The sequence below is a fragment of the Ananas comosus genome, linkage group 23 (assembly GCF_001540865.1).
Source record: "Ananas comosus cultivar F153 linkage group 23, ASM154086v1, whole genome shotgun sequence".
Classification (NCBI taxonomy): Eukaryota; Viridiplantae; Streptophyta; class Magnoliopsida; order Poales; family Bromeliaceae; genus Ananas; species Ananas comosus.
In genome coordinates, this window is record NC_033643.1 from 4,749,387 (window position 1) to 4,761,924 (window position 12,538).

Genomic DNA, 12,538 nt, shown 5'->3' on the forward strand with positions numbered 1-12,538 from the left:
TTGAGATTTCAATTTCATATGTTAAAATTTAAATTTTAAGCTTGAACATTTTATATTCTAAATTTACATTTAAATTTTGGATAATAAAAAATTTTAAATTTTAAATATTTAATTGTTCATTTTGATTTTACTTAATTTTTATAACCAATTTTAGCAAACAATGTTGAATAATCTATTTAAAAAATTTTAGAAATTACGTAAATTTCCCGCGGCGAAGCGCGGGCCTTCACTAGTATTTGGTGAAGATTTTTTACAGGCCCTAAAAAAGGTTTACACAAATCATCAGTGTCAGGTATCGGCGGTAGGAGTTTACAAGTAGGATTTTTCATGCCAACCTGCACCTCCAACTCCGCATTTGCCTCGTCCTCCGCCGTCGCTGCCACCTAACATCGGGTAAAATCCAAGGCGAAATGCTTCTCCGTCCCCAGTTCTCCTCCCGGCGGAGGTCCACCTTCGGCCCTCAGCTCTGCGCCTTCGCCGCTGCGCTCCTCCTCCTGCTCTCTCTCACCGTCCTCCACTCCCGCCTCTCCGCCGCCCCCTCCCTTCTCTCCCTCCCCTCCGTCTTCCCCCGCCCTCCGTTCGACCCCCTCGACGACCGTATCGACGAGCTCGACGTCCTCGACGAGGACGCCGAGCGCTCCCGCCTCCTAGGTCTCGCGGAGGAGGACGAAATCGTCCGCACCAATGACGCCGACGCCAACGCCGACGCCGACGCCGACTCCGACGAGTCGGACCTTCCTCTCGCCCCGCCCTCCCCCTCCGGGCTCTTCTGGGACCACGCCCTCGGCGTCGCCCGCCGCCCTTTCGGACGCCCCGCGACCGGTGCGTGGTGGGGAGACGACGCCCTGCCGAACGAGCTCCGGCAGGCAGAACGCAGCCGGATCGCTTTTGGATCTGATGACGAGCCGGTCGACGAGGACGTACGACTCAAGCTCAGCCTGATCAAGCGGATAGAGGACGTCCTGCTGCTCAAGGTCGGGGGCGGGGGAGATTCCGTGCTGCGGGAGGGGTGGGCGCGGTGGCTGGAGGGGAAGGGGGATTTCCTCCGGCGCGACAGGATGCTCCGCTCCGACCTCGAGCTGCTGAACCCTAAGAACCATCCTCTGCTCCAGGATCCTGACGGGCCTGCGCTCACGGCGCTCACCAAGGGAGACCTGCTGATGCAGAAGGCCCTCTTCAAGGAAATGGAAAAGATCCCGTTTGTAAAGGGAGGTGCTAGGGATGTCAAAGGATCTGAGAGGCGAAGTCTGCATTCGGACGGAAAGGAGGAAGAGAAGAATGAGATAGCTCCCAAGGAGAGGGAAGAACGTGAGGTGGGGAGGAACAAAATGGCTGTGCAGAAAGGGGACGCGGAAGAGAAGGAGATTCGTGATGTCACTGATGGCTGGAGATGGGGTTACTTTCCTGGCTTAGACCGGCATCTCAAGTTCTCTGAGTTCATGGATCGGTTTCTGGGGGATGGTCGGTGCTCAATGAGGATCTTCATGGTTTGGAACAGCCCGCCGTGGACATATGGTGTGCGGCACAAGCGGGGTCTGGAAAGCCTTCTCCGGCATCATAAGGATGCGTGCGTTGTTGTGTTTTCAGAGACCATAGAGCTGGATTTCTTCCGAGAGTTCGTCAAGGATGGGTACTACTTCTCTAAGTCTCCAAAGCCTGTTCTTTTTGTCATTTCAAAAGTGATTGCAAGCTTGTCATATTAATGGATAAAATAGCAGAACTTCGACTTCCAAGGTAAATTGTAGAGATAGAATGGGTAAACAAGTGTTTAAGATTGGTCAACTTTGCCATTTAAATGCTCAATTATTTCGAAGGAAGTTGTTAGCTTGTAAGTTACTATATACATTAGCAGAATAGTTTGTTTCTTCGACTTCCGAGGGTAATTGCGGTGATAGGATATGGGTACAAAAGTGTGTAGAATAGGGTAAAAGTTTTGTTTTTCGTTTCTTTAGTTGCTAATTTAACCTGTGCTATTCCCATGAACAGAGCATCTGGGTGCTCATCTGTGTTTTTTTGTTTTCTTCTTTCTATGGTTTACCATGTTAGACTAAATAGAGTTTAGGAGTTTGTTTGGTCATGCTATTCGCTATAATTTTTAAATATCTAGTTTCTGCCATGTCATTTTGTTTTATCCTAATTAAGTTGTCACAGAATATAAATGGTGGAGTTTTGGTTGCTTCGCCAAGATTGTTTGCCCCTCTTAGCATAGTTGCAATTCAGAGTGAGTAGAAACATTAGCTCTTCCATTGATTATGATGTCACTGAGTAGATTTGTCTCCTAACCGTAACCTCATTCCTTGAAAACAACTTTCTCCCAGAAAGGTCTAAAGTTGTCTGTCATTGAAAGAGATCCGGAATTTAGCCCATGGCTTAGCGGCGGATGTTTTAATGTTACCACCGATGTAAGGGGAACTAATGCTTCTACTCTTTCCTAAAATTGATTTATTGTTGTGTTGAATCTATGCCAATCCAAACGCCCCCTTAGTGTTGCTGACTTGTTATCCATTGTGTATTGCTTCAACTCTGAAAAACTTCACATTACCTAGTTTGGCTATGCTGTTCGTTTCTGCAGTTGATGTTTTTCAGAAATCTTGTGAAATGACATTTCAAATTTTTTATGTTTCATAAGATTTGATTGCCTTCTAGTTGATGGTTTGATATCAGACTTGGGGAAACCACACAAGCTATATTAGATATTTTCAATCGATTTAGACAAGTGAACCTATATAAGCATATATATTAAAGCGTCATGTCAACAAGGTGTCATTCTCATTCACCAACCTTGCTGCCTCTTTGAACAGATTTAGAGTTGCTGTTGCTGTACCAAATCTTGGTGAACTTTTGGATGACACTCCAACCCACATTTTTGCATCTGTGTGGTTTGAATGGAGGAAGACAAAGCATTACCCAATACATTATAGTGAGCTAATACGTCTTGCTGCTCTATACAAGTAAGTTTTTGTTTCTTTTTAAATTAATTTTTTACTCAGAATGTTAGTATCTGATACTTGTAGTGGACTCTTTTTCCTTGATATGTTACTCATTTTGTATTTTAATAATTTTCAGCTAATAATATATTTTCTTTTCATTGTAAACATTTCTTCGAATTATCTAGAGATCCTAGTTATGGTTTTTAATGGGATTGATGATTTTTTGTGTTGGCGCATTGTCGAAGAGGAGCATTTTCTCAATGATCTTGTCTGTATATTAGAAATATAAACATGGAACCATTTGGTAATGATCCTTGTGTGGGTGAAATGGCACCTAGAGTTTAATATTATTATGACCTGTAGTTATGCATCTATTGATACCATTACCTTGGAATATCTCGGAACCTATAACATGTCTATGGACATTTAATTTTGCAGAAAAGGTTAAAAGAAATCTACTTATGTTAAGTATGTGCTTCTTTGTGTGGTCAGGAAAGGATAGAACAATTAATGATTGAAATCTGGTTTTTCAGATAAAAGGGAATATTTTAACCTAGATGTCGCTATAGGATCTATCATGCCCTGGGTTGCAGCGGAAGCTTCCCGTGTGACACCCCTAGGATTTGGAATAATTCTATATATGAGATATAATAGGCTAAATTTCTTTACCCGGCTATAGCATTTTGGGCGATGGCTAGATCTAAGAGGTTGAGAAGGTTAAGCGTATTAGAGCTAGTCTTAGGATGGGTGATCCCCTGAAAAGTGGGGCGTTATTGTTGGTATCAGAGTCAATCACCGGCCGGAAGTGTGAGATGATTCTTGGTTGAGTTAGGATCATATAGTGGGAAGAGTGCGGCTTCCCTGCTGATGACCTTTGTGGGTGGAGTGTGACTCCCCATAAGGCGGAAGGTTAACGAGACGAGTCTCATATTGCTTGGTGCTTGTGAGTGTACTTGCGTCTGACAAGGACGTCAAGACTTAAAGTGCGCAGGAATATGAGATCGTTAGGATTTGGAAAAATCCGATATATGAGATATAATAGGGCTAAATTTTTTATTCTAGTTATACCATTTTGGATAATAGGTAGGCCTAAGAGGCTAAGAAGGTTAAGGGTGTTAGGGTTAGAGTAGTCCTAGGATAGGTGACCCTTTGGGAAGCTGGGCATCACATCCCGAAAGTGTTAACAGTTTCGCAAACTTGAAGGTTTCTAACACTGTTTAGACCACTAGAGTTTAGGTACTTAAACTCCTAGTGCTGGTGCTCCAACCCTAGTACATGTACTCTTTAGGAAGTACCTCGAAATCCGAAGGCTTCTTGGCTGATTGTCATGCTGAGTACTGGTACTCCAAAATATGAGTCCGAAACTTCACGCATCTAGACTGTTTTGTTGTTTTGATTCTGAAACTTTGTTTTCATGTCTATTTTGCGCCAAGACCAATCCAACTAATTTTGACCTTCTTTAAAACCTTCTAAATAGTATCAAATACTATTTCATATTGTGTGAGACCCCCAGGTAGTCCTATATATATGATATAATAGGGCAAATACTCTTAACCCGGCTTAAGTATTTTGGGTGGTGGCTAGGCCCAAGAGGTTAAGAGAGTTAAGCATAATAGGACAGGAATAGTCCTAGGATGGGTGACCCCCTGGGAAGTTGGGGCGTCACATTTGGTATCAAAGCCAATCACTAGCCGGAAGTGTGAGATGAGTCTCGGCTGAGCCAGAATTATTCAGCGGGGAGAGCGAGGCTCTCATGCTGTTTACTGTTGTGGGTAGAGCGCGACTCCCCCACAAGGTTGGTTTAGGCTAACGAGACGAGTCTTACATCGCCTGATAATTGTGAGTCTGAGCCTGGTGAGGACGTCAGGGCTTAAAAGGGAAAGAATGTGAGACCCTGGGTAGTCCTTTATATATATATATATATATGATATAATAGGGCTAATACTCTTAACCCGGCTTAAGTATTTTCGATGGTGGCTAGGCCCAAGAGGTTAAGAGAGTTAAGCGTGCTAGGATGGGAGTAGTCCTAGGATGGGTGAACCCCTGGGAAGTTGGGGTGTCACATATTGGAACTCTACTAATTTGTAAAAGGTCAGTATACTACCTTCTCTTCTGCAAAAAGTTTAGCTCGCAAAGCTTAAAATCCATATCTCAAGTTGAATCCTCAAACATATGAGGGAAACGCTCGAACATCGTGCTCTCAAGCTCCTAGGTTGCCTTATGCATCTCATAGTTGTTTCATAACAGCTTCATGTAGGGGATAGTTCTATTCTGGAGCTTTTTCTCTTCTCGAGCGAGAAGATGAACGCTTTTCAAAACTCAAATTCTCTCGTAGTTCCAACTGGGCGAAGTGGATGATATGGGAGGGATCATGCGAAGTGGATGATGTGAGAACTAAACGGGAAAATTTATATGGAACAACTGGTTAATTTTGTCGTTGAAGGCCAAGCGTAAGGTTTGTAGATTTCAACGTTCTACTTATAGCCTAAAGCAATGGTTGCAACAATGGTATCTAAAATTCCTGTATACAATTATCTTCAATGGTTTTGAGATGATCGATAGAAAAAACTCTATTTATATCATGTGGCCTGTAAAAAATTTCACTATCTTATTGCTGTATGTCAATGATATACTACTGATTTGAAATGAAATAAATTTGATGATGGTGTCTAAGGAGTGGATTTCCGTCAATTTTGTATTGGACCTGGGAGAGGCCAACTATGTGCCCTAAGTTGAAAATTTGTACGGATTGTTAAGATTTACATAAAGGAAATTTTAGAATGATTCAAAATGCTTAACTTTTAAGCCCATTGATATTTCGATCGGTTAAGGTGAATAGCTTAACCTTGAAATGTGTCCAAGGGGTGAAAAAAGGAGAAAAGAACAAATGTCCCTTATTCCAGTGCCGTGGGTAGCTTTATATATGCCGTGATGTGTAATGGGTGTGACATATGTTATATACTACGATTGATTAGCCAATGTCAAGTGAAACCTATTAGCTCTTTGGAAAGATCTCAAGTGGATATGTTTTTATTATCCGACAACCAATTAATTATATGCATAGCTATCAAGGAAGTGATTTGTGATCAAAGGGTTACTTGGATGTTGATTCAGCTGGAGACTTGGATAAGTGAAAATCAACTTTCTGCTATGCGTTCTTGCTCTCTCGTGATGCTATTTTGTGGAGTAGCAAGAAGCAACCCTATAGCAGTGTAGGTGGCTTCTTGGTTGAGATTTTTGTGAAATCGTAAACTTGTCACTCATAACATTGGGCCTGTAGTGCATTGGTAGCGTAAACTAGGATGAGGTCCACTAGTAGTGTTAATCGATTTTAGATGTTATACACCATCTATAGTGAACTCTTAGAATGCCAAACGCAGCTAACTTATTTTTATCACCATAAGGAACGTAAGATGCACCCAAATGGTGTTTCAAAATGTGATATGTGATACCCATGCGGTTACCCATTGCATAGTGCATATGCGGTATACATGCGCATATGTGGCCCAGCAATTAAAATATTAAAAGTATTGTGGCGTCTCTCTTCCCAGGGGAGTCACCCATCCTAGAATTACTCTAGCCCTAACACACTTAACCCTCTTAACTTCTTGGGCTTGGCCACCGTCCAGAATGCTATAATCGGCTTACTATTTTTTGTCACCATAAGGAACACAAGATCTGCCCAAATGGTGTTTCAAAATGCGATATGTGGTACCCATGCGGTTACTCACCACATAGTGCATAACTGCATATGCGGTATGCGGTATACGGGCGCATATGTGGCCCCTATTAAAATATTAAGAGTATTGTGATGCCTTGCTTCCCAGGGGAGTCACCCATCCTAGAATTACTTTAGCCCTAACACACTTAGCCCTCTAAACCTCTTGAGCTTGGCCGCCGCCCAAAATGCTATAACCAGGTTAAAAGGTTTAGCTTTATTGTATTCTATATATATGACTATTTGAAATCTTGCGAGTGCCACATTCCTTCTCTCTTTAAACCCTAACGAGGACGTCAGGCTCAAGCACACACAAGCACCAGGCAATGTGAGACTCGTCTCACTAGCTTTAGCGGCCTTGTGAGGAGCCGCGCTTCACCCATAACGGTTGTCAGCTGGAGAGTTGCACTCTACTTGCTGTATGAGCCTAACTCAGTCGAGACTCATCTCACACTTCTAGCTGGTGATTAGCTCTGATACCAGCTGTGATGCCCCGCTTTCTAAGGGGGTGTCATCCAAGAACTACTCTGGCTCTAACATGCTTACCCTCTTAACCTCTTAGGCTTAGCCATTGCCTAAAATGCTATAGCCGGATTAAGTGGTTTAGCCCTATTATATCCTATATATAGGACTATTTCAAATCCTGGGAGTGTCATAAGTATTTATTGGTATTAAAAAGATATATAGACACTTCATAGCAAAGCTAAATAATTAAAGTAACAATTCGGAGTTCACAAATTGAAATAATTAATTTCAAGCTTAGGACTTGGTACGCATACATGTACCGCTAAACTAATAATTAACAATTTACTCTTAATTATTAAATAGTGAAATAAATAGAATTTCAATGTAAAATCATAAAAATGTCAAAACAAAAAACAAGTATGTCAAAACAAAAAACAAGTGTCTAAAAATAGTATGCTAAACTTCTATGAAGAATAATAATTTTCTCAATAAATTGTCATTCACGCCATACAAGGCAACACCTAAAAAAAAATATATAGTATGATAATACCTAAAAAGTAACAACTATAAAATTATTCACTGATATTTATAAACATAGTTATTAGATATATTAAGAATAATACCTATGAAAATAAAAGGAAGATAGTTTGGTTATCTTTATATAAGATTAATGCATTTATATACCTTATTATTTGCGAAACTTGAATGAAAATGGTCGTATACTTATAATCATTAAACAAACAATCGTGTTCAACATGGCGTTTCAATCCCACCTTAACACTAACGCATATGCGGCCGCATATATGGTTGCCTGTCGCATATGTAGCTGTATGTAGGCCGCATATGCGGTCTGACCGCATACTACACCGCATGTTACATACACGGTACTGTTGATGATCCGAACCGCATGTAGATCGCTTTTTGGAATAATGCACCCAAGTCAATCACTCAAAATGACTGGATTGATATTTGTATGTCGTTAATTAGACAGTTCATATACAGTCTATTGAGAGAATGATTGAGCCTGTCGTAGCATGTATTTCATACTACTTGTGCTTTACGACTATTGAAGGAGTAAGAGAATGGATTTTGCTTCCTCATCTTGTGTGTTCTTTGATATCTTTTAAGCTCCCCTTTTGCCTATGTGACTATTTGGAGTAGATTATAAGATGAAGAACCAATCATCGCTACTTTAGCTTTGTTGTTAAAGGACGATGAATGATGCGGTCTGGCAGAACATGCCAAGGAAGGTAATTGGTTTGATATGAGTGGCATGAGGTTGCAGGGACGATTATTTAAGACTTTAATATTCTTTTATTCATGGGTTGACCAGCGGTGCCACTTATTTGAAGTCTAACATAATTGTAAAAGTATATAGAAGTGATATGACAGGGCAAGCATGGCTTCTTGAGGGATTAAAGGTGCTGAACTCGATATACAAGACACTAAAAGGTTGATGGCTCTATACTGGCCTATTTAGGCTTCTGTTTGAGCTCCCTGCTTTTGCAAAGTGCTCGTTGGTCATGCAGCTTATTAGCTTGTATGAATTCTCATTAGTGAGATACTAGTCCCTTGTTTTGTGAAGAGAGGGTGGTCTCCTTGCTATGTGCAAGGGGCAGATGTTGGATATTGGATTAGGCATTGTAGAGGGAATATTGCATAAAGAAGGGGAAGCCTTGTAGTCTAGGACAAGGAATTGTAGTCATCTGGGAGAAAGTAATCAAGAATCATATTTAGCTTACATTTGTAATTATTGGCGAAGACTTTTCCGGCCACAATATATGGACTCTTTTTTCTTTCTGTGTTTGCCTAACTTCATATTTCACTGGAAAATTTCCTTCTTCCCTATAAGTTAGTAGGTTGTTTTTGCGGCATATTGGAGCCTTATTGTTGTTGATCAAATTTAATGGATTGATGAAGCTGGTGTTAATATTTGTCTCCTTCCTTTAATAGTACACTATAAATTGATTCTTAAAATTTGCATGAATCATGTGACTAAGGGATTCTTACCCTGAAATCTATTCTTGTTAATGAGAAAATCTGTCCTTTCAATTTTTTCGTGTATTAAGAGATGGGTCATAAGTATATTATGAAAATCTGTTAGTTTATCTGTTGAACTGCTGCTAGAATATTTAGATTCTAAGATAATTAAGATCTTTGGACTCTAGTTCTGACCCTACCTTATCTGAGAAACTTAGTTTCTTTTTTATGGCTGAATTATTTTTACTAAGTTTTTGTTTGATTCGTTCTATTTCCTGTCTGCTTAGATAGTTTTCCCTAGCTGTTGAGCTGGAATCTATTATGTGCGTCTAAACCTGAAAATACAGATAGCTTTAGATTAATTATGCTGACGTGTTTAATGTCAGCACGAACTGCAGGCCCTCGACTAGACAATGAGATCTTTGTGTCTTTTGTGTAACAATATTTGTATACTTTGTTTTCTCCTGAAGTAGCCTATGAGAACATGTACTTTAAGTTGTTTGTTAACATCTAACTGTCGATATCCTTTTCCTTTCTAAAATTGTTTCTGAAATGGAATGAATATTGTTAAACACTTATTTTTTTTATTGTACTTTAATTTTTATTTTTCCTCGTATGTTTATTAACTTTTACACAAAGAATATCATTAATAACTTTTACACAAAGAACATCTAACTGTCAAGGAAAACAATGTTTTTTCTGTTTAAATATTTTCTATTTTACTTCTTATGAGTTATATAGTTCTATGTCGTAATATGCACGCGTGGACTTCTATCTAAAATTGCAGGTATGGTGGTATCTATCTTGACTCCGATGTTATAGTTCTAAATCCGTTACAATCACTCCAAAATTCTGTTGGAGTTGCAGACATTATTGATGGGAACTCAACCTTTACTGGTGCGGTGATGGCATTTGAAAAGCACAGGTACTGTTACAGCATCCGACAAGATGTTTTCTTTTTACAATCAGTCAATTGAGGTGTGCCTCTTTTTATTTTTCAAGTTCAGTAATGGGCTTGCACCTTCTCTTTTTAATTTTGATTATATCTCGGATATTTTTTGCAGTAATTTCCTTATGGAGTGCCTAAAAGAATTTTATTCAACATATGATGATACCCTTTTGAAGTATAATGGAGCTGATCTGGTCACAAGAGTACTAAACAGGTTTTCCACCAAAGCAGATAAAGGCTATGGACAGCTGAATATAAAGATAGAACCTCCTTTTGTATTTTACCCAATTAGTCCAATAAATATCACAAGGTATGCTATCCGTACTGTTATCTTGTTGAATCTTCCAACTCCATTACTTTAGCATCTTGATGCCAGTCTGCATGCATATTTCTGATAATTTGACCTAATTTTGAGTAGTGATGACCATTTTAGTTGTTGTTGGTCCTGTTTGTTCATCTCTGGGTGAAAATAAATCACAATGCCAGTTTTTCTTTTGAATCCAAGAGTTGAAGGATGAATTATGACAAAATGCAGCTGAGAATGATCTTAAATGTCTACTTGAGAATGGTCTTAATTGCCTACTAATATTGAGAGTATCAGGCATCTCTATTTGTCTGTTTAGTACAACTTAAAACTACATGATTCAAACTTTGGCATCTTAACGCTAGCCTGTATGCATATTTCTAGTAGCTTAAAAGAGTTAATTATTACTTATGAAGGCCTTTCAAGCTGTTATTGGCCCTATTTGTTCATCTCTGGATGGAAATAAATCAGGATGCCAGCTGTTCTTTTGAACTTGAGAGTTGAAGGATGAATTATGATAAATGGCAGCTGAGAATGGGTTTAATATGTCTTCTAATATTGAGATTATCAGGCATATCTATTTGTTTGTTTGGCACATTGAAAGCTACATATGATTCAAACTTAGGGATAGCGGACAGCAGATTCCAGGAGACAAAGATATTGTCCTTTTAAATACAAAAGGCATGCGTCTTTAAAACTTTTTCTTTCTCTTTACTCATCCTTGGAGCATTTGCTCACTGTGCTGGACATGCTTCCTTCTTTACTCAAATTGCTACGAGGAACCTATCTAACTATCACAAAGGCACAGTTCTGTCAACTGCATGGTCTCGAGAACACTCAGTAATATGGAATCCTGGATATTGATTTTGTGCAGGTACTTTGCAGAACCAGTTGATGAATTTGAAAGAGTGCAGCAAGATGGTTTTTATGCAAAGATGATGAATGAATCAGTTACGTTTCATCTCTGGAATAGCATTACGTCTGCGCTGGTCCCTGAACCCAATAGTCTTGTGGATAGGATCTTAAATCACTATTGTCTCTATTGCCGTGATGTTCTGTAATGGAGCGAGGAGGAAAATTCTGAAGTTTCATTCAGTAGAAGCTGTCCTTTATCAAAGAGACACAGAGGCACTGCTATGGGGAGTCAACTTGAAACTTGGGTTTAAACCATACAAATTAGTAATTATATCATGCACCTAAAGGATCTCTAGTTGTGAGGATCATTGTAACTGGTTATGAGTCACACTATAGGCCCCAGATACAGAAATAAGCAATTTTACATAAAAGGATTCATGAATCCAAAAACATATACATAGCATCTGCTAATACGAAGGACCCCGCAGAGGCTTCATTTATTTAGATTCATTTTTAAAACATATATATGCTAGGAGGAGCACAAGGCGGTGCAGACTTCTTCAGAGTTCCAACTTGAGTACAAGTGATGAAGGCCTCGTATGATATTGATTTCTGGATAAAATATGCTCTGACCACTGTAATAGTAATTTTGTGGAACCTCACTAAGAAAAGTTTGATGTCTTCCTATTCTTTGAGTTGAGAGTGGTTGCTCTGGTATGATTATATGAAGTTTCTTGTGATGGATATGTGGGAAAGTTTACCTGTTATACTGGCTCTAGAACATTTTTATATATTTTGTTCACTTCACCTTGTGCAAATTTAGACTTGCTCTTTGGGAAGGTTGCTTATCAACTAGTGAATTTCATATACATTTACCTCTTTCAAGTATTTTGTTTTTTTAGCTATTTCTCTATGAAAGAATGTTTTTTTAAGCTATGAAGATACATGGTAATAGCAAGAATAACTGTGCTTTCGTAGTAAAAGTTGTCTTTTCGAGATCTCCTTCAAATGGTGATTCTATTAATACATTTGTAGCTGTTTAACTAATGCGAGAATGTGTTTTTCGTTATGAAGATACATGGTTATAATAAGAGTACAATGTGGTTCAGTAATTTGTATAATTACTTGGTATACCTTAAATCGCACTTTCTGCCAAGATTTTTTATTTCTAAAGAAGGATTATTGGCGATGATTCTTCTATGTGATTTCTTGATCGTGTGATTCTTCTTTGTGATTTCTTGTTCACGATCGGCAAAAGAGTAGAATATTTCAGTTTATTCCTTAATCTTCGGGGATGTAGCCATCACAGGAACAAAATTGGAATTAGGATTAGATAG

At 39.3% G+C, this 12,538-nt stretch overlaps 1 protein-coding gene across 1 annotated transcript; it reads left to right on the forward strand.

Moving 5' to 3' along the window:
• On the forward strand, positions 318-12,053 carry LOC109728100 (uncharacterized protein At4g19900). The gene is made up of 5 exons (XM_020258402.1): positions 318-1,630; positions 2,802-2,951; positions 9,881-10,018; positions 10,158-10,352; positions 11,221-12,053. The coding sequence occupies exons 1-5, from the start codon at positions 411-413 to the stop codon at positions 11,405-11,407; spliced, it is 1,890 nt and encodes a 629-aa protein (XP_020113991.1). The 5' UTR covers positions 318-410; the 3' UTR covers positions 11,408-12,053.

Bases quoted from the DNA above. Each gene is read 5' to 3' on its own strand.
- LOC109728100 (XM_020258402.1), top strand. From the start codon at position 411: ATGCTTCTCCGTCCCCAGTTCTCCTCCCGGCGGAGGTCCACCTTCGGC. The intron at 1,631-2,801 runs GTACTACTTCTC...CTCTTTGAACAG, and splicing joins CGAGAGTTCGTCAAGGATGG to ATTTAGAGTTGCTGTTGCTG. The intron at 10,019-10,157 runs GTACTGTTACAG...TATTTTTTGCAG, and splicing joins ATGGCATTTGAAAAGCACAG to TAATTTCCTTATGGAGTGCC.